Source organism: Enhydra lutris, unplaced genomic scaffold (genome assembly GCF_002288905.1).
Source record: "Enhydra lutris kenyoni isolate GAN:26980312 unplaced genomic scaffold, ASM228890v2 scaffoldscaffold34, whole genome shotgun sequence".
In the NCBI taxonomy this organism is placed as follows: Eukaryota; Metazoa; Chordata; class Mammalia; order Carnivora; family Mustelidae; genus Enhydra; species Enhydra lutris.
This window is the reverse complement of record NW_019154118.1, coordinates 13,620,714-13,646,097: the sequence shown is the minus strand read 5'-3', so window position 1 is coordinate 13,646,097 and position 25,384 is coordinate 13,620,714. Positions and strand designations below refer to the sequence as shown.

At 51.6% G+C, this 25,384-nt stretch overlaps 1 protein-coding gene across 1 annotated transcript in view; it reads left to right on the top strand.

Annotated features, from left to right (window-relative positions):
• The window catches only part of LOC111153824 (glutamate ionotropic receptor kainate type subunit 4), a 288,341-nt gene that overhangs the window by 205,537 nt on the left and 57,420 nt on the right, over window positions 1-25,384 (top strand). The window contains exons 10-11 of the mRNA XM_022513080.1: window positions 3,818-3,925; window positions 10,086-10,289. Coding sequence (XP_022368788.1) covers window positions 3,818-3,925; window positions 10,086-10,289 — 312 coding nt within the window. The remainder of the gene's footprint in view (window positions 1-3,817; window positions 3,926-10,085; window positions 10,290-25,384) is intronic.

Genomic DNA, 25,384 nt, shown 5'->3' with positions numbered 1-25,384 from the left:
GCTTTTAAATATTATGATCTTCAGGAAGCGGCACATTGGCCTTGTCTTGAATCCTGTGTTTTTCCACTTACCGGCTCGGTGACTTGGGTTGGTAAAGCCCGTGATAGGGCACGGAAGAGATCCCATCTTCTGTCTCAGACCATGGCATTAAAAATTAAATTAACGAATGCTTGCCTGGTGCTCACACACGTACCATGTCCTTTAGTCTCATTAAGGAGTCTATGAGGTAATAATCACTATTTTCTGCCCCATTTTATAGATGGAGGAAACTGAGGTTCAGGGGGATTGAGTAACTTACCTGAGGTCACACAGCTCCTCAGCAGAACAGCCATGTTAAACTTGGGTCCCCCCACTCTGGGGCCACTGCATTCATGGTGCAGACGGTGCGGACTCAAGGGCGAGGAGAGGCTGGAATCCAGCATGCCCAGCTGTGCACCTGCACGGCCACACCGGCCCAGGGAGAGGGTGCATTTTTCTTACCTGCATTAAGGTGTCGTCAAGGCTATCAGTGTTATCCGAGTCCATGGACATGGTGCAGAGGCAGAACAAGCGGGAGAGACAGAAAGTACAGGGAGGGGGCCACGGGAAGACATCATTTGAACATAATCAGGCCGGTGCGTGTGGGCATGAAGAGGATGACCAAAGAGCTGTTCCTGCAGGAAGTTTGGGGGACAGGTGTCAGCAGTGTGGAGTGAGGGAATCTGGCTGGAGGCAAAGCTACAGATTGTTAGTGAGGAGAGCTGTGTCTCCTGCCCACCTCTGGCATGTGTGTGGCATAGAAGGGGCCCAGTGGGTGGGACAATTAGCCTGTACCCCAGGACGCCTGGCTCTGTCTCTCCCTTTCCCTCCCACCGCCTTTCTGTAATTAGATTGGTCTAGGTAATAGCTGCCAGTCTGCTTTGTTGCATCTGATGAGTTTATTAATTTCTTGGGGACTAATGGGAGGGTGGGTGGGAGATTCATTTCCTGACTGGAGCTTAGGGGCTAATTAGTCTGTTTGCTGTGTCCCCAGAGGTTGGTTGGAATGGGGTGGGGTGGGGTGCATTGCTCAGGCTGTCAGATCTGGCTCCGGGTAAATCATTTCTATCTCTGGCTTTTTTGGGAACCTCTCTGATGGCTTGGGTAAGATTGAGGAGTCTGGGCCTGGGGGCTGGTTAGTAAAGATCGGGTCCTCCAGGAAGAGCAGAGATGGGGCAGTGGGAGTGGGAGGACCTGAGGTCTTGCTGGCCCTCTTGGTGTGAGGTGCACATTTAGGTGACAGATGAGACTGTGAGAAATTCAGTCCTCATCCCACGCATCTAAATGGTGACATCCAGCCCAGTTGTTTATGTCCTTCTGTCTAAATCTGGCCCTTCCCACCTGAAGAGACCGCTGGGAGCCAATTCTAGCCATTTTCAAGGCAGGGAAATGAGCCTTCAAGAGGAGTCATCTCACTTGACATTGGCACTGGAGTGTCAAAACCCAGGACAGAAAAGCGGTGTTGGGTTCTTACTGGATGGCTGACGTTCCTTTCTCTGGTTCGCCAGGCCTGCTTTCATGGAGCCCATGTTGGCGTTGCCACCCAGGAGATAGCAGCAGACAGGAAAGTCTTGTTTTAGGGGTCAGAACTCCACGTTCAAGCCCACGCACCACCACGAGGCGGGCGACCTCAGGCAAGCCGCTGAATGTCTCTGCGCCTTGGTTTCCTCATAAATCAAAATGTAGACGCTCCCCACAAAGTTGGGGGGAGAGTTCAAAGAGATGATAGAACACATCTAGCACGACACGTGTCTTGTCACTACTGCTCCCATTCCACTCTGTGCTAGAAAATCATCCTCCCCACCCACTTTCCCTGCAGAAGGAGGCAGGTGGGGGGCTCCAGCAGCAAGCGGATGAGGCCGGTCCCTTCCAGAAGCAGTAGGGGCTCCAGAGAGCTAGAGGGGGCTCACTTGTCTTCTGCCCACACTCCACCAGCAGCAGCAATCTGCTGATATGAAATGTTGGCTTCCCCTGCTTCCAAGTACCAGCCCCCAAGCAAGATGCTGGGGCGTGAGCACACACCGGCCAGCCCCACACAGACTAGTGGAAAAGACAAGCAAACGAAAATGCGCTGTAGGACATTGGAAGAGCCAGACAGGATGGCCATGAAGGCTTGCTTGGGAAGATGCATCTGGGGCTGAAGCTTGGGCTTCTCTGCTGATGGGTGAGGCGACCCTAGGACGAGGTAGCAGAACTCTTATCTCAGCCATCCGTTGGTTTATCTGTCAAATGGGGTCTCCCGTGTGGATAGCATGAGACTCTGCTTGTAAACGAGAAATGAATGAGTGTATGTCCAGGACCCATCTGCCCTTACAGCGGTGAAGGCTGCCCGCTCCTCTCCACGTGGCACCCTCAGAGGGGCTTGGAAGGCAATTTGGGGTCATCTCCCCTCTGGCAGATGAAAGGCTCACCTATGAGACCATCAGTCCTCGCTTGGCCCTCCCCTCTTCAAGCTGCCGACCGTGATGGCAGAGAGAGGGTTACTGACTCCCCCAGACCCGTCACTCTCCGGCCCTACTGAGTGGGGGTTGGGGCCAGGGGTGAGATATGTCTTCATTGTTGTTCTGTTTTCCGAAAGAGGAACGTGGAGCCCAGCTCTGGTGAACAGAGCCGCATGCCATCCACGGAGCTTGGGAGGGTTTTCCAGGAAAGCTGCTGCTGGTGCCTGGAGGTACCTGGCAGAGCTGGACGTGTGCAATTCACTGGGTTTCCAGCCAGCTGTCAGCCATGTCTCCTGGATGCCCACCTCCAACCCAAGAGCCACAGAAGGGATTTGCCAGGGGCTCTGGCTAGTAGAAATGTATTGGTATCACACACACATACACACACACACATATACACATACACACACACACGTATTTATAAAAGGGGTTCCACTGAGAAAACAAACCATCTAAACACCCAATGAGGTTGAGTTTAGGTATAGGCGACATTCTAGAATGGAGACCTGAGTCAGTTGGGTGTTTTTCCCGCTTGAAGGGAAGACAGCAGGGAAGAGGAAGGAAAATAGTGTCAAATATATTCTCGCAAGGACCCAGTGACGTTTCTGGGATTATTCCCATTTCATAGATGAGCAGACATGCTCAGAGAGGGTCGGTCAGTGTTCAGAGGTTACGTGTTGGCAATCCACGCTCCTGGGGCCGGGCTGAGAAATCTAGCGTCGAGCTGGTACAGCCAGGATCTCGGCTGCCTCTGAGGAGAAGGCGGGCAAAAATCGCCACCCCCGCTGACAGATGGGGGAACCACGATTCAGAGAGATTTAAGTAACCTGCCTAGGTTCTCGCAGCTAGTGAGCGAGTCAGCCAGGACAATAACCCGGGTCTTCCCTCTTCTGGTTCATTCACCCACTGAGCCCCTCAAGCAACATTCACTGAAGGGACGAGTGTCTGTCAGTTCTGTCCACGCTACCGTTCTGGTTCTTATGTAGGGAATCAGAATTATGGGCGGTAGGCTGAAACAAAAGAGCTTTGTGGCTTATTCCTGACTTAAGATAATGCGGTTCCCCATGTTTCGTTCCCTTCCGTGTGATTGAATGTCTCGGAACCTTCCTTTTTCAGCACCCCCCATCTTCCCTGACCCCCTCAACCCTATGGAACAGTAACCCTGCCTTCGTCCAGACCCTCTCCATACTCCATTTCCCTGCCTCCTTCTATGGCTTCCATGTGGCCCGGACCGAGGGAGGGGACTGGCCTCTCAGCTCCTTCCAACCCTGGAGGCCCACACATGACCTCAGTAGCCCTGCTCCCCAGCCGTCTCCTAACCCCATCCCTTCCCAGCCCTCTCTCCTGTGTCTCCTCAGATTGGCCAGTGGCATGTGGCGGACGGGCTCAGCATGGACAGCCGCCTCTACGCTTCCAACATCTCCGACAGCCTCTTCAACACCACCCTGGTTGTCACCACCATCCTGGTAAGCGGGGTGGTCCCGGGCCTCCCAGCTGCAGCTCCCCGGGGTGCCTCCTCCAGCTCCCAGCGCGCCCAGGCTTCCCAGAGAACGCGAGATGGAAGCTCTAATCACAGCGCCGAGGCCAATTTATGACAGTGTAATTACACGCAAGTTGCTGTTTCATATGGAAATGATATTTGATGAGTTCCAGAGCAGCTGGGGAAGAGGGATGGAGTGGAGAGACATCCCAGTTTGCGGATGCCTCTTCCAGGGGCACCCAGACAGCCAGGGTGGCTGTGCCTGGCCCAGGGAAGGGGACCTTCTGACATGGGGGTGGGGGAGGGGAGGAGCCCAGCAGGGGACTGGATCTAGTCCAACACCGTGGCCCCACTCTTTCACAAAAGCCTACCTCGTTTGGTGCCTACTGTGTATAAAATATGCCCCCTCCCAGTAGATCCCCAAATTTCCATGGGTTTTTATGGCTTGTTTCTTCATTTCCAGATGGTCAAAAGAATTCTCCATCTATAGAGTAAGGAACCATCTGCCTTTTTTATTTGATTCGATTCTCGTCAACAGTTACCAAAGCCTTCTCCCCCATGGGTCAGGCACTGTGCTCATTCCCAGAGACACAAAGATGAGTAAGACATGGTCTCTAGCCTCAAAGAGGTTATGATTTAGTAGACAGCAGGGGTCAAATGCATTCAAGGCCAAGGTTGTCATCTTCTTCCGCTGTAGAGACCTCATGTTTTAAAAGATTTATCAATTAACCCAACTACATATATTAAACAATAATTAGTTTGTTCCTCTCCCCTCACTCTTCCCCTCTGAACGAATCAAAAGTGTATTTGCCTGCCTGGCACAGTGTCTTATCAGCAGGAGATAACCACCATTGCCAGGCTGATATAATTCCAGCCCAAAGCAGAGACTCGATGCACTAGTTAGTCTGCCTCAGCCTTATCATTGCTGAACGCGTGAGGTCTGCAAATGCGTCTGTTTCTTTAGGCTTTTTGAGATAATGAAAGAGCTCGGGGACTTCTATCCCTACCTTCATGAACTTCTGGGGCACAGGAACATTAGACTGGAATTCTTGATCTACTGTGAGCAGAGTGCAATCAAACTGAGGAAAGAGGGGCACACCTACCACTCTGGGAGTTGAAAGAGGGAGGGGTCCCATCCCATTAGGAAAGTCAGCAAAGCTTCCTAGAGAAGAAGGGGCACTGAAAATGGGCTCCAGAAGACAGAGCGATAGGGAGGAAGAGATGAACGAAGGACAGCATTATAGAGTGTTTAGGAAATGCCGAAAAAGGTAGCTTCTCCAGGAAATAGGCCTTGGTCGAGAGGAGAAAGTTGAGGCCAGAAAAGTGGGCTGGGCCCATAGTGCTTCAGGACTTGGATGCCGTGCTGTTGAGTTTCCCCTTCATGTTAGGAAACGGAGTCACTGAGTATTTTCATGCATTTATATAGTGACTTTTTGGGGGGCATTACTGTACACTGGGCACTGTTGTAGGTATCCGGGAATAGACAGAGATGGAGGAGGGGAGTCAGGGTGCCAGAGCACAGGTGTCCGTGTGGACGCCACTGAGCTGGGGAAATCCGGAGCAGAGACCTGTTGGGCGGAGGAGGGAGCCACGCGGCTATCTGGGAGAGAATATTCTGGGCAGAGGCCAGGCTCAGAGCAAAGAATGGAAAGAGCGGTTCCAGCTTCCAGGGTTTTGTCACTTCCCCTCTCAGCTCCAGCCTTAGCTTCTCTGAACCAACGTGGAAAGGCCAGAAAGATTGGAGGATAATGGTGTCATCACTGCCCCTCCTGAGGTCTGGTAGAGCCTGGCCGAGCTGGGTGATGGTGAGCTGATGTCCCCGCTGAGCACGACAGCGGGGACCTCCCTCCTGCCGACTTCTCTACCTCAGAAGTACTTCTTGAGTCTGTCCCCAGCTGTCTGTCCCCAAAGCCCATCCCCTAACTAAGGCCCATGTCCCTCTTTCACCTGAGCGTGACCTCCTTAGAGGCTCCCTTCTCCATTGCTCAGTCTACTGCCCATAATACTCTCTACCACTTTGTGGGCATGACCTTTCTAAGGAGGACCCGCTGCCCCTGCACTTAGACTAGAAACCCCTCATAATCAGGCCCAGCTTGCCGTACCCGGTACCTGCTTCCTCTCCATGTGACTTGGGCTCTGGTTGTCCAGGACTGCCCGGCATTTCCTCACCATATCATGCCATTCCCTGCTTCTGCACATGCTGTTCCCTCACCCCAGAGTACCCTTCCCCCAATACCTGTTTCTCTCCGGATTTGCCTGTGCACCTTTCAAAGCTCTGTTGAGATGTTACTTTTTCCATGAAGTCCTCCCTAACCTGACTCCTGCCCTCTCCCCGTCTCTAGCACTTTGCCCACACCGCTGTTGTGGCCGTTTCTCCTGTTAGAGGTGGTTGCTTCTGCCTTACTCCCCTTCTAGGATGAGAACTCCTCGAAGATTGGGGTTCCTGGCATAAAGTGGGAGCTCAGTGATTGGAATTTGAATATAGGAGTTTCTTCCTCCAGGGTAGGGAGATGTCCCTTAAAAGCCAGCCAGAGGCTGTGAGGGACGCGGGGACATCACTAGGTTGTATTTCCTGCCTCTCAGGGTCTGGACTCAGACGGTGCTCAGAGTTTTGGCGTGAAACCACAGGGACACTGAGACCACAGTTTGTGCTTCTAGATCGGGAAAAGCCATCTGACTCTATGTGCGCGTGCGCATGTGTGAGTTCACATGTTCATATATGCACGTGCGTGTTCGTAAAGGGCGGCAGCAGGGCTCCTCTGTGTCAAGGGACATTTAATAACACAGTAAGCAGAGTTCAGACACAGATTTTGCCTCGTACGTGTGTGTTTGAGTTGGCGGCTACAAGTCAACAACTCTCCCCGGAATGATTACCTTAATTTAGTCCCTGGGGACCATTTGTGGGTTATCCTTGGCAAGTGGTAATCCAGAATGGCTTATCCCTTAAAACTCAGCACACATCCCTGTTGTCTCCTGTTCCTGCGGGGGTACGCCTGGGACATGGGAATGATGTATTTGCACAGAATTAGCTATAGCTCTCACTCCCTGGGCACTTACCGTGTGTCAGACCCCAAGTTAAACATTTTGCCTGTGTTACCTCCTTCATTCTCCCAACGCTCTTGCTGAGACAGGGGCCCTGCTCCAAGCCAGCATGTGGTCCCCATATTTTCCAAAGTGCTGGTGAACCCCAACCTTTCTGATATGTTGAGTCTGTCCCCTGCTATCTGTCCCCACCTGTCTCCCCTCCAGGATTAGTCTTTTGTATGATTACTTTGAACATGTCAGTGGATTTTTCCATTACCTTGTGCATAGAGAGTATCTGGAAAGAAGAATTTCATGAAACTTCTAGGGTTAATTAAAGATAGGCTAGGATGTTGCCAGTCCAGGGGTGGGACCCCCAGCTAAACCCTATCCCTAAGGCCACTTCAGCACTGTTCCCTCAGTCCATGAGTACCTAATGCTGGAGCTAGATGGGGCACCCAAATAAGGGGAAGAGTCTGTCTATCCAGGTCCCAACCAAGGAGCACATCCTAGAGGAGAACTGGACCCTGGGGGGCCCTGGTGGTGAGTGCAGTGGGAGTTCTGAGAAGTGAGTTGGCCTCAGAGGAGGTGATGGAGACAGAGACAGAGGTGAGTTAGGATAGGCAGAAGAAGAGGAGGGAGAGCACTTGGGGCAGAGAGAAACCGTTGAATCGAGGACAGGATGTGTGGAAGGCAGAGTCTGGCCTCTCTCATTGACATGGCAGTGAACTTGGTCATGAAGCAGAACTACATCACCTTTGACTCAGAGCTCCCTCTCCTTCACAGACAACATTCTGTCTTCTTCTCTCCCATTTCACACCCACATAATCGCTCTCCCATACCATCCCCTCATGACCTCCGATCTGTCTGACTCTCCATCTTCCCCAACCCAACACGAGCTCAGCAAACCAGCGTTTCAGCACTTCCGTCTCTTAGCTTCTAACAAAATCCCCACCACGATGCTCAGCCCTCCCACCTCATATCTGTCCCACACCCAGTTGTCCTTGCAATCCCAGCTCCCAGCTCTCAATCAACCTCCCAACTTCAGCTGGGCCTTGGCACCCCCTGGGCTCATGTCTTGTTCCTTCTGTGTCCTAACCCCTCAGCAGTTCTGTCAAACCCTTCTGCACACCAAGTCTTCAGTCCTGCCCCCAACCCAACTCTGGGGGCTAACATGGATTCCCCGCCCTCCGCAGCCTCCCTTCCTCTCTGTATCCCACGTCCATCGATGTTTCCACATCACCTCCAGGCCCGCCTCCCAGCATCACTCTCACCTTGGCCCTGTCCCCTTCCACTCATCCCTGGGACCGTGCCGCACCAGCTAGCAGTTCTCTTCCTTTGCTCATCTCTCCATCTCCGGGATCCTTCCCCTCTGCCTACAAGTATGCCCAGATCCCTCCTATCCTCCAATACCATTGCCACCCCCTTACTCATGCCCAGCTACCCCTCCAGCCACCCTCCAGTTTAGGGGATCGTAAACCGTGCTGTTGGTGGACTCTAGGGGAGTCCTTCAGCCCTGTGGTTTGCAGACGGGGTTGCTGAAGCTGCAGGAGAGACATGGCCAGTAGCCGTCGAGTCAAGAGGTCATCTGCCTGCCTTCCTTTGTCCCCTGACTTCTCAGAACTCTGGTCCCTTCTCTCGTGCACCTCTCATTTGCTCCCCATTCCTGCAGAGTCCTGCCAGCCCCACTGAGCCTGCCTCGGAAGGGTCGCCAGCGACACCTGGCCCAGGCGCCCTTCAGAGCCCTGCTTCTTCTCTGTGTGGGAATGTCTGCACTCTCCTTCCCCTTCCTTACCTCCCTGGCTTTCAGTTGCCACATTTTCCTGATTTTCAGCTTTTCTGGCTACTTCTGCTTTGCATTTTTCTCAGGCAGCTCTTCATCTTCCCACAGTGGAAGATCAAGGTCTTGTCCCTCTTCTGTCCTTCCTCAGTGCTTCCCCCTCGATGGCCTCACGTGTCTGGCAGCTTCAGACACCCCCTCGGTGCAGAAGCCTCCCAGGCCCTGTCCCAGTCTTGCTCTCACTTTCCATTTGAAGCATTCAGCCAGGACTTTCCTCCTGGAGAGCCTACCAGCACCCCACATTCGACATGTTCCAAATCCTCTTCCTTTCCAAACTACCCCTGTGGGTGAGGTTGCCATCCTCAGTCATCCACTCAGGCCCCACAAGCGTGAGGGCCCCTACCCTTGATGCCCACAGCCCCTGCTGTCCAGCCTGACCTTCTCGCTGTCTCTTACAGCTCCCAGTGCTCCTACCCAAGCCAAACTGTGACTCAGGACTCAGTATCTCCCATCAGGAGACAGTCCGACCTTTCCCCCAGGTGTTCTGTCTTACGATCCTTAACCCTTAAGTATTGCAAACCCTCCCTGCTTCCGTTCCATGTGTGTACGATGTGTATCCACTTTGTCCTGGCTTCCGAGGCCCATCGGACCCTAACCCATCTAATTTATCCTCGCAGCCACCCTTGCACACAACCCACACTCCAGCTGAAAGGAGGATCCATTGTGCCCTGAGGAGGCCATGCTCCTTCTCACTCATGATCATGCCTTGGGTCTTGCCTTTCCCCTGCCTAGCATGCCCTCCACTCACACCTCCTCCATCCATCTTCCATGCTCCTCTGGCCCAGCTTGGATTCTGCCTCCCCTGTAGAAACTTCTCTGGACATTTCACCAGAGAGCCCCTTCCTCCTTCCCAGGGCTCTCATGGCTGGACGTGCTCTCCCTTGGGTTGCAGCTGGTCCGTGGGTGTTCTTACCCTGCCCTGCTGCGTTGTCGGTAGCCTAGTATCTCATGATGTCCTGTGATAGGTCTGCGTGCAGTAGACAAGAGGAAGGGAAAGGCAGAATGGATGGAATGGGGGGTAAGGTTGGATGATGACCTTGAACAAGGTGGAGGGTCTTCAGCTCAATCCCCTGTGCACTGGGGACCCTTGCGTGGTCCTGGTAAGAGAAGTGCCTCGAGGTTGGGAGGGGAGCTCCTTGCCACCTCCAGAGCAGCTCCCATCACCCGCATCACTCCCTTCCCCCTCCTCTTCTCCCCTCCCCTCCCTCTGCCTTGGCACCCCCATCCCTTGTGGCTGAGACACCAGGAACAAGATGAGAATGACAGCTGCCCAGTTTTGCTGCAGGAAAACCCGTATTTAATGCTGAAGGGGAACCACCAGGAGATGGAAGGCAATGACCGCTACGAGGGCTTCTGTGTGGACATGCTCAAGGAGCTGGCAGAGATCCTCCGGTTCAACTACAAGATCCGCCTGGTCGGGGACGGCGTGTACGGTGTTCCTGAGGCCAACGGCACCTGGACGGGAATGGTCGGGGAGCTGATCGCAAGGGTAAGGAGAGGGGAGGTGATCTGGACTTGGAGGTGGGCCAGGGAGGGAGGCAGAAGGGCATAAGGTCGTACCATATACTCGTGAGCCATCCACGTATTCAGTCCATCGTGCACTTTTCATGTAGTTGTCCATTGCACAAATCTTTTCTGAGCCGACACCAAGCGAGGCACGGCTGGTACACATCGGTGAACGAGACCACCATGGTCCCTGCCCTGTGGCTCTCCCAGCTCAGCACCTGTTCCAGGTAATGGACGTTTTGACCAAACAACATGGATTTGATTGTTTGGAGTCCATTTCTGGATGAGCCTGGTGCTTTTGTGTATTCTGATGATTTCACTGCTCAGTAGTACCCCCGACAGAGCTTGGACAGGCCTGGGAGAGCAGAAGGCATCACATCCTTTGACTTTGACACTGGAGAGGTGCTGTCAGGGGAGATATGGTAAAATAGCAGGGGGAAAGGAATGGACTGTCAGAGCAATTGGTCATGGTTATGGTTATCTTGCTTCTTGTCTTATTGTCTGTGGTTGTTAATGTGCTCTTACAGACCCAGAGTCAAGGTGCACTTGGATAGGCTGTAGGTTTCCAGGGTAAATGTGGGGACTTGGTTAAAATGCAGGTGAGTGTCACAGAATGTCAGTCATCTGCTCAGTTAGAGCAATGATAGAGAAAGTTCTTCCAGGGGGAATTCTCTTACTTTCTTGGTACACACTATTAACACCCGTAAAAATTAATTAAGTCGTTACTGATTCAGTGTCCACGTTTCCATAACCGAGTTTTTGTGGCCAGAGTCCTGCTGATGGAAATTCTGTGCAGAGAGCTCAGACCTGGGTTCCTAGCGCGACCTTGAACCAAGCCCTCTCCCCCTCTGTGCTTTCCCAGTGCAGAAGGAGCCCCTGCAGGGCTCCTGCAGCCTCTCTGTGAACAGCAACGTGCAAGGTGCTTTACATACATTATCTCTAATCCTCTTTAAACATAGCTTTTAGCTAGTTGTTATCCTCATTTTACAAACGAGCCATCTGAAGCTCAGAGGGCTTGAATGGCTTGTCGGAAGCCACAGGTTAATATGAAACGGGGCCGGGATTTGAACCTGGATCTGTCTAACACCAGGACCCATGGTCTTCCCACCACCACCCACCACTGCAGCTTGACTGTGATGTCACGGAGAAAGGTATCCTTCCGTCCAGGCCCTTCCTGTTTCCTTCCTTTTGATGCTCCCTCCCTCCACATCTCCCTTCCCTTCAGTCTGACTTTTTTCTTTTCATTCCTTCCTTCGTTTTTTTCCCCCTGCCCTTGCTCTCTCGAGTTAATATGATTTTAACCCTTCCTATGTACCGCACTTGGGACGTGGGAAATTTTTGTCATCCTGGTGTTCAAGGATAAAAATGTTAGGCTGTTAAAAAAGCCATCCTCGGTGGTGCGTCATGAAACGTTCTATCTGGACATGAGCACGGAAGATATTGAAGAGCGGAGGAGGAGGGGTGCTTAGAAAGGGTGGCCTGGCAGGATAGACAGCATTTGCAATGACCCAGCGGGATACACGGCCAGACTCCTGCAGGGCACTGTGAATGCTCCAGTGTGAGCTGATTTTGAAGTGAGGCTTTGCTCCCAGGGAGACGTTTGCACACAGAGGACTGATCAATCAACAGAAGGCTGCAGCAGGCCTAGAAGGAGCCCTGGGAACATCTCACAGGGGCAGGGGTTGGGGGTGAAGATTTCTTCCGAGAGCTGTCTGCTCTCTTTGAGATTCGAGCCTACCCTGCCAGCAATGCCCTTGCTTCAGCACAAAAGGACGCGTGCGCTGCTTCTCCATTCAGTCCCAGAGCCCCTCCTGGAACAGATTTCTGGTTTGCATCTCGCCGTGCAGCCCAGTGGTTAAACCCCAGAGAGCTGAGATGCCGGGCCTTTTCCTCCTCCTCTTCCCAACCAGCTTGGTTACCTTGAGCCCATTTTTTTCAGCACCCTTGGGCTGCCTGGTGACTGGTAGGGTGACTTCAGGGATGGCAGAGTTAGTGTACAGCCAGTCCCCTTAGAAGCCCCCTAAGGAGCATTGACACAGGCCGGCAGGGAGAGGAGGGGAGTCTGAGGCTCAATGACATGCATTTCCATACCAAAGGACTTAGGCTATCAACCAGGGATCCTAAAAATTCCCCCCAGGTCGGCTTTCAAGCCCAAACACTGCTGCTTTGGTCTTATCAAGACTTGGCTATGTAATATATTTTTCTAATATCTTATTTATTTATTTGACACAGAGAGATCACAAGTAGGGAGAGAGGCAGGCAGAGAGAGGGGGGAAGCAGGCTCCCCGCTGAGCAGAGAGCCTCATGTGGGGCTCGATCCCAGGACCCTGAGATCATGACCTGAGCTGAAGGGAGAGGCTTAACCCACTGAGCCACCCAGGTGCCCCACTGGCTATGTAATACTAATTAACTAATTCCTAAAATCATTAATTCCATAACCACTTATTAGATACCTTCTGCTATTCAGATGCTGGAGATACAGTGGGGGACAAAATGAACATGGACTCTGCCCTCATAAATCTTACCAGTGAGAGATGGATGTTGATGAGAGATCATATTACTATATAATTTCCAGGGGTGCCTGGCTGGCTTAGTGGGTTAAAGCCTCTGCCTTCGGCTCAGGTCATGATCTCAGGGTCCTGGGATTGAGCCCCGCATGGGGCTCTCTGCTCAGCAGGGAGCCTGCTTCCTCCTCTTTCTCTCTGCCCGTCTCTCTGCCTCCTTGTGATCTCTGTCTGTCAAATAAATAAATAAAATCTTTTTAAAAATCAAAAAAATATTACTATATAATCTCCAACCACAAGTGCAAGGGAGGCAAAGTAGAAGGAGCTATGAGAATGCATCGGAGGGCAGCGGGATCCGGTCGTGGGAGGCAAGACGGCAGGGGAGGGAAATCTTTTCCCTTTGGAAGAATAGGCCTAGAGGCTGTCTGAATGCCAGTGGGGTTGGTCCTGGGCAGGAGTGGGTGATGCTGGGACCCCACGCTCCCCAGGTTCAGGCTTTGATACGCCTACCAAGATGGTCCCCTTGGTTTACATTAGTCCTGAACCTGGATCCATCCTGTGTGATTAGACAGGGACATTTCAGAGGCTGCAACAGCAGAGCCTGGAATATTCCAGCCAGAAGAAACTTCCAAGCCCACCACCCCTGAATCTGTCCCTTCTACAGTTGAGGAAACAGAGGCTCAGAGAGGTTGACGATCACATGGCAGTAAGTGCAGAGTCAGCACTGAAGCCTGGGTCTCTCTGACTTCAGCGCTCATGGTCTCAGAGGACACAGATCCTGATGCTAGACGGACCTGAGCTTCCGTTTCCAGTCACCTCCTTCTGAGCTCCTATTTCTGGTCACCTCCTTCCGGATGTGCCAAGTCTCATTTCTCCTTGGCTAAGGTTCACTCCATAGAGGGTCACATTCCCCATGCTTCCAGGTTGTGCCCCAGAACCCCATGGCCACCTTCAAAGAAGTCAGATCCTGAGGCAACAGTGACAGCACCCCTAGAGCCAGCCACGGTGGACGGGCCTAAGCCGCTGAGCCACCTCCCTGCCCGCGGCCTTGCCTGCGGCTGGACGAGCCTGTGCAACGTGGGTCCCAGGAGGCCCTGCGTACTCCTGTCTCTCAGCAGCCTCGGGAAGCCTCGGGGCTTGAGGCTGGAGGCACAGGAAGAAGGGGTGAGGTGGGGCTCCACGAAGGGTCAGGAGGAGCAGACGGTAGGCCAGGCCAGCTGGGAGGGTGGAATGCCACGCTGGCAGGGCCTCAGCCACTAAGGAAGTGATAGAATGTGCCATGGATTGTGAGGACACAGCTGCTGTGAGGCCACCTGCCTGGGGCCACAGGTAACACTGAGCAGAAGTCCTCGTTTGTTTGTTTGTTTGTTTGTTTTTTTAAAAGATTTTTTATTTATTTATTTGACAGAGAGAGAGAGATCACAAGTAGACAGAGAGGCAGGCAGAGAGAGAGAGGGAAGCAGGTTCCCCGCTGAGCAGAGAGCCCGACGCGGGACTCGATCCCAGGACCCTGAGATCATGACCTGAGCCGAAGGCAGCGGCTTAACCCACTGAGCCACCCAGGCGCCCCTTGTTTTTTTTTTTTAAAGTAAGTTCTAGGCCCACTGTGGGGCTTGAACCCCAAGATCAAGAGTCACCTGCTCTGCTGACTGAGCCAGCCAGGTGTCCCTCAGGAGTGATTATGACTAGGCTCATTAAGGCATACCAGGTGTCTCAGTGCCCCTTTTTTGCTTAAGGAAATGGCCTTTCCCCGTTCAAGAAATGAAACTAAGCCAGTCATGATGACAGCTAAGGGTGTAAACAATTGTTTACAGCATCACACCGAGGTAAGCCCGAGATTTCTTCATGGGGGTGTAGTGGTTCTGGGCCAGGGCCTCCGTGTCAGGGCTCAGGGCTTGTCCTGCAGGCACTTGTGGCTTTGGGGAAAGAAAGCGTGCAGAGGGGAAGGCACCCGGCGTGAGTGTGTGTGTGTGTGTGTGTGTGTGTGTGTGTGTACAGGGCTGCCCACCAGCTTCCCCTGGACAACTAGCAAGGTGAGGACTATTAGAACTGCAGCAGGAGAGAAGAAAACTGGACATAAAGGGGGACCACACACCCCACACGGGGGGTGGAACCTAAGAAGTCTCTTCCTTTAGAGAGTTTGAAGAATACAGCAGCTTCCCACACATGTGAGTGAGACGGAGAGCAGTGCATAGGTGTGGACCCTCTCCTGTGGGTGTTCTAGAGCCTCTGAGTTCGTGTCCATTGTCTCCTGCTGACCCAAGGCCCTTGGGCCCAGACACATGGCGTATTAGTTGCAGAAGAGTGTTCGAGCATGTTTACAGCATCTGTTTGGAAATCACCAGAATATTTCTCTTGGCACAGATCCTGTGACAAGTACGTTCCCATCAGCTGGACCAGGTAGATGGCCTCTCATGCCTGTGCTCTGTTTGAGCAGCGGAGATGAGAAGGGTGACTCTTTAGGGAGGCTGTTGGGTTTGGATTCATTTTCCCTGAGTCAGATCCTTCTCCAATGAGCCCGTAGGCCTGCCCACAGTGATAGTGTGTGTCGGTGGAGGTGTATTTGGTAGAGAGGAGGGGACGGACTAGAATAGTGTGAAGTGGGAGGTGCCCCAGGAACTGTCTCAGGGGTCCTCCTGTAGCACTCCAATAAACTTATTTAGAGTTTTCTTTGAAATTGTTCGAGGCATTCAGATACAAAGATGAATAAGATAGGCCCCAGGGCACTCTTTGGTGGGGAGTTGGCTGAAAGCACAATGAGAAAGACAGTGATGGGGAAGAGCAGGGGATATAGAGAGAGGGCTGGAGAACGGGCTTCTAATTCTGCTGGTGACATCTAGGAGAGACACTTGCAGGAGGTAACACTTGACCAGTATCTTTAAGGATGAAGAGAGGTTGACCAGACATGGAGAGACATGGAGAGAGAAGAGCATGCTGGGAGGAGGGAGCACGAGATCCTAGGCCGAAGGTGCATGGATAGTTTCCATCTTAGGTTAGAATATCCAAATGGATCGTGGTGGGAAATGAGGTTAGGAAGCAGACAATGGTCATTGATGAAGGGCCCATGTGTCCTCCTGCAATGTGAAGCAGGGACAGCTGATGGGGGTAGGGGTGAGACAATAGCAAGGAAACCATGGAGAAGGCTTCACTGTTGCAAGAGGTGGTGAGAACCAAACGCAGTTTGGGAGTTCAAAGAAGGTACACATCCAAAGGCTATCTGAAAGGTAACAGTTTTTCTTCTATACAGAAGAATATAATCTTTTTTAAAATACATGTTTTAAAAAACAAAATATTACTAATTGTTCCAGCATCCAGTAGTACCCCTGGTTAACATTTTAGTTTATCATCCCTTCTGATTTCTTAACAAATATATATACTTTACAGAAGTAACAATAGCAATGGGGTCATAATGGATGTACTGTTTTGTAAGTTGAAAACCCTTTAATAGATCAATCTTCAGGACTCAGGGACCAAAAGAGTGTGGACAATGCAAGAGAAGGGCCACAGTAAGAAAACTCCCAGATTTCTAACTTGGACATCAGGGTAGATGATATTGCTAATCCTTGAGGTGGAAAATTCAAGAGAAAATCAGGGTGGGAGGAAAAGGGAGGACGAATTTCGCTTTGGAACTGGGAACTTTGAAATGCGTTTTGGACGTCCAGGTAGAGGTGTTCCGCAGAGAGCTGGCTACCATGGGCTCGGCGCGCTGAGGCAGTAGCTTCTAGAGTGCCCCGTGAGTAGGAGGTGGCTGCTGACGCCATGAGGGGGGAAGAATGCCCCAGGGAAAAAAAAACACATCCCCAAGAGGCTTCTAAAGGCCACAGAAAGAGAAAGGATAAAGAAGTTTTGCAGCCCTTGAAAGGAGGTACCAAAAAGCGTTTCTCAGATTTACCAGGATGGGAGTCACTGCCTGGAGCAGTCTCAGTGCTGAGCTGGACTGAGATCTGATGGCCATGGTCAAGGCTGGTGGTGTGGTCTTTAAAGAAGCCTTAGCTTTTGTAGGAAAGCGGGATGAGGGGTTGTAGCTAGAGGGAGCCGTGGAGCAGAGGGCTGGGCTGTTGATTAAAGTGAACTCACTATGGGAAGGGCTGCTCAGAGTTCAGAAATGAGCACAAGGCCTGGGACAGAACACGGGGTGGGGTTCTGGAGTTCTCACCAACACTCCAGTCTTCCCATGGCAGCAGATAGCTGGGGAGCAGAACTGCCCGGGGTGTCTCTGTCCAGGGTGCTGTCTCAGTATTGCTTCCCCTTTGTGCCGCGATTTCAGGTCCAAAACCACTTGCACAATCACTCATGCTTTACTTTTCACCACGGTGCTATCAAGTAGGTAATCCTCTCCCTGTTTTACAGAAAAGCAACCTGAGGCTTAGGAGTACAGAATGATTCTCCCAGTGTCCCACAGCCGGTGAGTGGCGGGGCAGGGTCAGGCTTAGGCTTTGAGTCCTAGTAATCCACGCTGGCAGCCCCCCGGGAAGGGCAGCCTCGTGAAGCCACAACTGGCATTCACTTCGGAGATGTCCTTCTAGCCAGAGGATTTGGAGGGTGCCTGGGACTTGGTACCCACATCTGGCTCTGGCCCATGAAGGGATTGTACTCCCTCCGGAAGGTGAAAGATCTGGGCAGAGGACCTCCATGATCCCTTCCTGTCACACTCTGTGTGGGTGAGGCATCCTTGTTGGTGAAGCCCAGAGCACTGGTATCCTGAAGGGGAGGGACTGCATTTCACATCCATAGGACCCAGCTCGAAAGCACATTCAGGAAGAGAAAAAGTCCCCCTCTAGCTTCGAAGTGCAGAACTATCCACCCTGTTGGCATTCAACACCATGTTGGCAGGATGGCACATTAGGTTCAAAGAGAAAAGGGCTTTGGAAGGCTTAGAATCAAGGCTCATAAGCCTTTGACATCAAATAGCTCTTACCAGTGACATTTTGATGAATTAAGTGTAAATGAAGCTGAAATGCCTTGTTCCATTTCCTCTACTGGGCCCCTTTGAGAAAGGATTGAGGAGCAAGTTTGCCAGAGACCTGGTGGGGTGGGCCCTGAGTGACCTTGACCAATGGGGAAGGCTGTCCAGAGATATTTTGCAGAGCTAAAAAAATACCACAGCAAGTCCCCTGGGATTGCTTTTCACCATGAAGCCAGAGAGTATTTTAACTGCAAATAGGTCATAGAATTCCATTCTTTAAAAGAAAGATGCCAATCCAAGGGGCTAAAACTCTGTGTTCAACTCTTCCCCCCATGCAGCAGCCAAGCTCAGGGAGAATTTTACTCTATCTTCCCCAGGAAGTCCTGGTTTCTGAATTTCCTCAAATCAGGAAGAGATGGGCTTCAGTGATCATTCACTGACTCATTGATAGATAGATAGATTGATTGATTCATTCATTCATCAAAGTTCCCACTCTCTAACAGGCACTATTTGGATGTGAACAGCTGCCAGTAAGGAGTCCAGCATCACTTTAAGACGCAGACAAGTAAAGCAAGGGTTATGGTACAGGGCGATATATTAATAGTGATGGTAATAATAATAATGATGATGATGGTGATGATAACGGCTGACATTTATTGTTTCCTATGAGCCCAGCACTCTTCTAAGCACTTGAAACACTTGACTGTATTAACTCCTTTAGTCCTCACAACAAATGTTGCATATGAGGAGACTGAGTCACAAAGCTGACGAGGAACCTATTTAAGGTCAGGCAGGTAGTGAGTGACAGAGGCAGGTCTGGTAGAAGTATGGGCACATGTGAGTGGGGAAGGGCTCACCGAGGAAAGGATGTAGTGAGGATGGAGAAGGATCATCTTGGTAGAAAAGACTATCCTTGGTGCATTCAAGGCCGAGATACAGACCGACCAGTGTAGGCGGTTTTGTGTGGCTGGAGTCAGATATGGGAAGGAGCAGAGGAGAGTAGAGTTATAGGCAGGGGCCCATTGTGATCAGATTTATGTGTTTGGATATTTAAGCTGTCCAGAAGACTTAAGGGGAGCTGTTGAAGAAGACGGTGGTCTGTTTTGTTCGAAGATGGGAGTGCCTTAATTGGCTTTGGCTCCTGAAGGTTCCTGTGGCAGCAGAGAGGGGAATGGAGGGGACAAGGGAAGACCAGATGTGGGCGTACTCATTAGGCATCTGTCCCATGATGCAGGTGGACAGATGGTCATCCGAGTCAAGGCTGTCAAGCCATGGTGGGAGCAATGCCCGGTAAAAGATGGTGACACATAGGGACTTCAGCATTTGATTCTAGGACCTGGTGAGGGGCTTGGGCTTCCCTTCCTGAAGGCCTTTAAGTGCAGGTTTGGGTACCTGCCTCTCAGGGGAAGACGATGGCTGTTTGACTCTGGGAAAGGTCCTTTCTGGAAGGGCATCTTGAGGGAGGTGTGTCTTGTTGCCATGCTGGCTTATGACTCCTAGAGGCTTGGGAAGGGAGGAAATTCATCTTGTCTGGCTCATTATTCACGTACCATTGTCCTTGAGAAGAAAAGGGCCAGAGCCCTGGACCGCATGTTGGGCCATAGCCGCCCCCGCCCTCCCTCTCAGCAGTGCCTGCCTTTACACTACTCTGTCTCATTTCCAATTCTCAAAGCTGCTTTTCTGTCACGCACCTCCTTTTACCTACCTGATAAAAAGCTGATAAAGCGGTCTTGAGACTATAGCCACACTCCCGTCCTTCGGAGACGACTGTCTCGGCAGCCACCAGTGCAGCGGGGCTCACCTGTCTACCTCTGTGACTGCTTCCCTCTCCCCGTTCAGGAGCACCCTGCCTGCACCCCACAAGACTGGAGCTGCAGAGCCACAGGCCAAGGTAGGGTGAGCCCCCAGGTTCAGCAGATGGTTCTGCCAAGGCCTTCAGATGTCCTCCTCCTTCTTGCTCCCCTTAGCCATGTGTGTCTCCTCTGCTCCAGACACTTGGTGACATCTTGGCTTAGTTCAAAGCTGAGTCCCCAGGAGTGAAAGACCGTAGGAGTATCAAGGGCCAGGCACGACACAGGAGCTCCTCTCGCTGCCCTGCAAGGGGCCCGTGAGATGCAGGGAGTGACTTCGGCCGAGTTTTCCTGTCCTCTGTGTCTGCTTGCTGGAATAATGGGGAGGAGGGAATAGACTTGCTCCAGGAAAATGGCAGTAAGGGAGATGGCTCTGAGTGGCCGGCTGGAGGGGGACACCTGGCTGACACTTATATCCTCAACCCCCTTCTCCTGGAGGTGGGTATTATTGTAACTGCTTCCTTTTTACAGACGAAGAACACACAGCCTCAGAGAGGCCAACACCCAGGAGTGCTAGAATTTGAAACCAGGTCCCTTCCCTTTAGGAGCTCTCCAACTAGAAGGGCAGGCAGAGAAACAGAAATTATTTTAACACAAGGTGGTATGGGATAAGTCCTAAATTAGATATACAAAGTACATCATACTTGAATAGCAGCGTAGGAGGCAAAAATGACTTCTGAATGGAGGCTGTTGGGATGGATTCTTAGTGGAAAGAAGACTGGCAGCTCCTTGAGGGCAAGCACAGCATCTTATTCATCTTGACCTCCTTATGTACCCAACACGGTGCCTGGAACACAGCAAAGCATTACTAAACAGTTGCTTTGAATCCTACAGAACAAGGCACCATGCACTAAGTATTCCGTGCATAAACTTAGGGAGATCACCCCTCGTCCTTTGATGCCGTCCCTTGGTGGCAACCCAGCTGTCAGGTCAAGGCTTAGAAAACCAGGCTATCAATCAAATAGTCTGAATCAGCTGTGTAGCACTGTGTAGGTCACAGTGCTAGGGGCCTGGGACCAAAGGGCAGACCAGATTTGGTTCCATCTTTGGAAGGTTACCGTCGTGGTGATGTAGAAGTAGGGGGAAGACGGGCACATTGAAGAAATGTTTGCTCCATCGTGGCCACAAGAGATGTGAGTCTGTGGCTAGGGGAGCCCCGAGCCAGGCAGGACCAAGTAATGACATTGTACACCACTGCGAAGGTGAACAGCTTAAATCCTTATGTCCCCTAAAGCAGTCTTCAAAAGCGTGAGGGGCAGAAAAGGTCAGGAAAAGACCTCAGGGCTCTGCCTCCCTGTCCTTCCATCCCTGTGGTCGTCCTCTTCCACAATGGGAGTGGATGTGGACATGTCCGGGGGTAGGGGGAGGGTGGAGTTCAGCCGTGTTCACAGCTATGTCAGCTGCTTCAGACTGGGAACTCCTCCAAACCCCATGGGCTTCTAGAAGCAGCCCGGGAAATTGTCAGAAGGCTCACTTCTTGGGAATTATTTCCGCCTTCCCCACGGAGTCCAGCTGTTAAGGGGAATGAGGGGTCCGCAAAAGAAATGGAAATGTATTAATTAAGGCATCTCTAAAAGCCTTCCAAGAGATTGGCTTGCCGTTTCACAGAAGAGACAGGCAGTAGGGAATTGATTTGGGCCAGGGGTGGGGAAGGAAGCTATAGAAGAGGGTATCTTATTATCTTCTGAGGGTCCTCTGGTCCTAACTGCCCACCCACATGGCAGAGCTGAGATGTTATCCTCAGGCTCATTCAGGCTCTGGGCTCTAAGAGAGCTTTCAAGAACTCCAGTTCAGTATCAGGCACTTAACCTCTCTCTCGGTCCCCAAAGCACATTCTTGTTCACCACCTAATTCTAATAATTCAGTTCCTGATTATTCTTCAAGCCCGAGTCTCTCATATAGCTAACCCCGGTCCTTGGGCTCCCTTTTTCCCAGGAGTAAGAAGCTTATCCCTGAGCCTGAGGCCAGGACCCTACTCGTCCTGCTGAGATATTCCCATCCTCAGCCAATATTATCAGCCCCTGGATGCACTGATTCAACATCAGTTGTGGCTTCAGGTTGGTAAGGCACAGTCTTTACTTCCACTGAACTCACATGCTGTATACATGGAACCTCCAAATACAGTTGCACAGGTTGTATATTATACAAGGAGTGAATGGGGGTTGAAACGTAGCCCTCACGCTGCTCGCCAAGCATGTACTGTGATCTGAGCCTGTAACTACCTCTAGATCCTCTTCTTACAGAGAGAGACTTTTGTTGGCCAAACCACGTGCCCACTAAATCTACTGGGAGGATGAGCTTTTATGTGTCATAGCATGGTCCCAACCACACTGGGAATGGGACTGGGTGTGTGAAAATCATGCGACCATACGTGTGATATATGCAAAATAGAATCATACAGAACTTGGTGGGAACACAGAGAAAAAGGGAAAGAGTTCGTCCCCAGGAAGCCAGGCAGAACTTTGGAGCACAGCTAATGATAATAATAGCTGTCGTTTACTGACTGTCTACTCCTTGCCAGGCATTTGTCACATATCAGTTCCTCTCCAACAACAATCTGGAAGGATAACTATTATTATTTATATTTTATAATGAAGACGCTGAGGTTGGCCCCAGCTTAGTGGAGAGGCTAATTCAAGGTCACACAGCTAACAAGGGATTGATCTTGAATTCAAAGTCACAGCTGTCTGACATCAAAGTCCACAGTCATTCTAACTCACTGAGATGCCTGAAAGGGAGGTACAGTCAAGTTGGACCTTGATGGACAAGTAGGAATTTGACAAGCACCAAGGGGAAAAGAGTTGCAGGCAGGGAACTGTGTAGGCAGACACGGCATCTGAAATGGTTGACAGCTTTAAGGAACACGAGTCGTGCACTGTACTCTCTTCCCAGGCTGAAGGGAGGTCAGTAGCTTGATGCTGGTGATGCCTGAGAGGCGCATCTAGGCCAGGTAATGAGAATGACCGTGAGGAGTTGGGACTGTGTTTTAAAGACAGTAGGGAGCCACTGGCGTTTGTAAGCAGAGGAGTGGCACAATTGGATCCTTGGTGTAGAAATAGGTTCTAGAGCCCTGGTTCTCAAACTGTGGTCCTTGAGCCAGCAGCAGCATCACCCAGGACTTGCCCGAAATCCAAGTTCAGGGGTCCCATCCGGACCTACTGAATCAGATACTCTGGCATGGGGCCCAGCAGTTTGCCTCTGAACGGGCTTTTCAGGCAATCGTGATGCGCGTTCAAGTTCGAAAGCCCTAGTTGGTGCCCACGCATCTCCAATTTGGGAACCGCTGGTGCCCGTGCCTCTCCACTTTGAGAACCATCAGTGCCCATGCAGCTCAGTAGACGGATGGAATGGGGAGGCCCTGGAAGCCACAAGACCAGTGTAGAGACTACTGAATAATTCAAATGAAGACGTGAATAATGGTAGCAGCACGGAGAGTCAAGTCGCGGTAATGGATGAAGCAGGCTTTGCGGAAGTGAAATGGATGGGGTTTGGTTATCGAACAGGGGGAGAGCAGGGAAGGGAGGGCAAGGGCAGACTCCAGGCTGACTCCCGCTCTCTGATTTGGATGACAGGTGGCTGGTGAAGTCATGAACTGAGAAATTGTACAAGGAAAAAGAATAGCTTTAGGTGGCAGAGATGTGCATGACATGAGTCTGAGGGCAAGAAGGACAGGAGGTCATGGGGAAAGGCCAGTGGGAGGGCAGAGCTGGGCCTGCTCTGTCTTTGGGAGTCATTGGGATACACGCGGTGGAGAAATGGAAGGACTGACTGTGCTCATCCCTGTCCTCACATCCCTTTCCTGCCCCTCGGGCCCTCGTGTAGATCCCTGCTCTGCCAGATGGGAGCCATGAGGGCAAGTCCCCCAACATTCCTGACCCCTGTGTCTTCATCCTCAAAATGGAAATGCTAGCAGCCACCTCTGGGTTAGAGTATGAATCAGTGACCTGCAGTGTGCCTGTCCTGTGGTCACTCAGGGAGCGTGAGCCCTCTCTCTCCTGTCGTAGGCATCTGTTACCCATCTCTCCACAGGAGGCTGTGCTTGTGCTTCCTCTCCGGGCTCACAGCTCAGGTCCTTAGCCTCCCCGCCATCCATCCCTGTCCGTCCAACACACACACGCACGCAGACATGTCCACCTGCTCCTGGAGGTGCACACAGCCCGGGCTGGGTTCTTCCCTGTCCCGGGATGGCCTGGGTTGTGTTCTTTGGCTACACCATGCCTGGTCACTGTATAAAATTACCAGATCAACACAGAGCAAGCAGCCCAGGCCCAGTCCTGCTCCTACAGTGCGAGAGGTCCCGCAGCCTTCCAAAGGTTCTATGCAATGGTGGTGGCCTGCTATGTTGTTCTGAACCCCCTCTTTTCTTGCCCTTGTGGGGAAAGGGGGCACAAGGAACAGAAATTCCCTCCAGAGGGAGGGCTCTCTGGGCCATCTCTTGGGGGAGGAGGCACCTCTTTTAGGTGATGAGGGGCTGGTAAGTCCATGTGTCCTCTTGGGCTTGAGTTGAAAGTCAGGGTCTTTCCCTGAACCTTAAATTAGTGGCTGAATCTTCCTGGGCTACCTTTTGCTTCTCTGTTAAATGAGCACATCCATTTCCCCCATGCTCTGCCTTGCATCGGCCACCGTTTCACTAAAACCGCTAGGGTCTGAAGGACTGATCCAGAGCCCACAAGGCTCTGACTCTTCCATCACTTGGTTCTTACTCTGTGCTGCATCCCTACTGACATTGTCTTGGTCCCTTGGACACAACATGCTTCATTCTGGCACATGGCCCATATGTTTGCTCTTCATTCTTTTTTTTTTTAATATATATATTTATTTGAGAGAGGGAGAGAGAGTGTGAGCAGTGGGGAAGGGCAGAGGGGGAGAGAGAGAGAGAAGCAGATTCCCCACCGAGCAGGAAACCTGATGCGGGGCTCGATCCCAGGACCTGGAGATCATGACCTGAGTTGAAGGCTGACACTTAACCAACTGAGCCCTCCAGGTGCCCCATTTGCTCTTTATTCTATTGGCAACCTGTCTTCCCCAAGTCTCAAATGCTGTTTCCCTTTCATTATCTGTCTAAGCCAGGTGTCACCTCCTCTGAGAAGCATTCTTTCCCTGCCACCCTAAGGGACCTCCATCCTTTCTCTTAGTCACACTCTACCACATTACTTTGTTGCATTATCTTCCATGAAATCATCATCATCTAAAGTCATCTTGCTTATTATGGGAATATTTGATTCTTGTGTGTCTCCCTTCACTAGAACGTAAGTTCTCAGAGATCAGGAATTACATCTGTCTTATTCATCTGCATAATGGTAACATAGGACCCATAGTACAGTAGTACTCAGTAATTACAGGATGGATGGATGGATGGACGGATGAATAGATGGGTAGGTGGACAGATTGTTGGATGGATAGGTGGATGGATAGATAGACAAACCGATGGACAGATGGATGGGATGCTATAAAGGCAAAGAACGAACCATTACAACCTCTGACCCCAAAGAAGTTAGAGCCTGGACAGAACAGCCCAATGCCAAGAACTAGCTATAGATCTTCAGACAACCCCTGGGACTAGTACTAGGGAAAGCACACCTGTGGTCTAGGTCTACTGCTGCGTTCAGCAGGTTGGGCTGTTGGAGTTGATGCCTTCTCTGGGGCTGCCCTTTCACAAGCAGCCATGCGGCCTACATAGGTTCCCATAAATCCCTGCCTCCCCTTCCTCCACGCCCAACCCCACCCCCCTTGGCATGCCCATATTGTCTTGAGAAAGAAGAACTTCAGGAACCCCACTCCTCTGTCTTCTCCCCATGAGGTGGGAATGTCCAGGGTT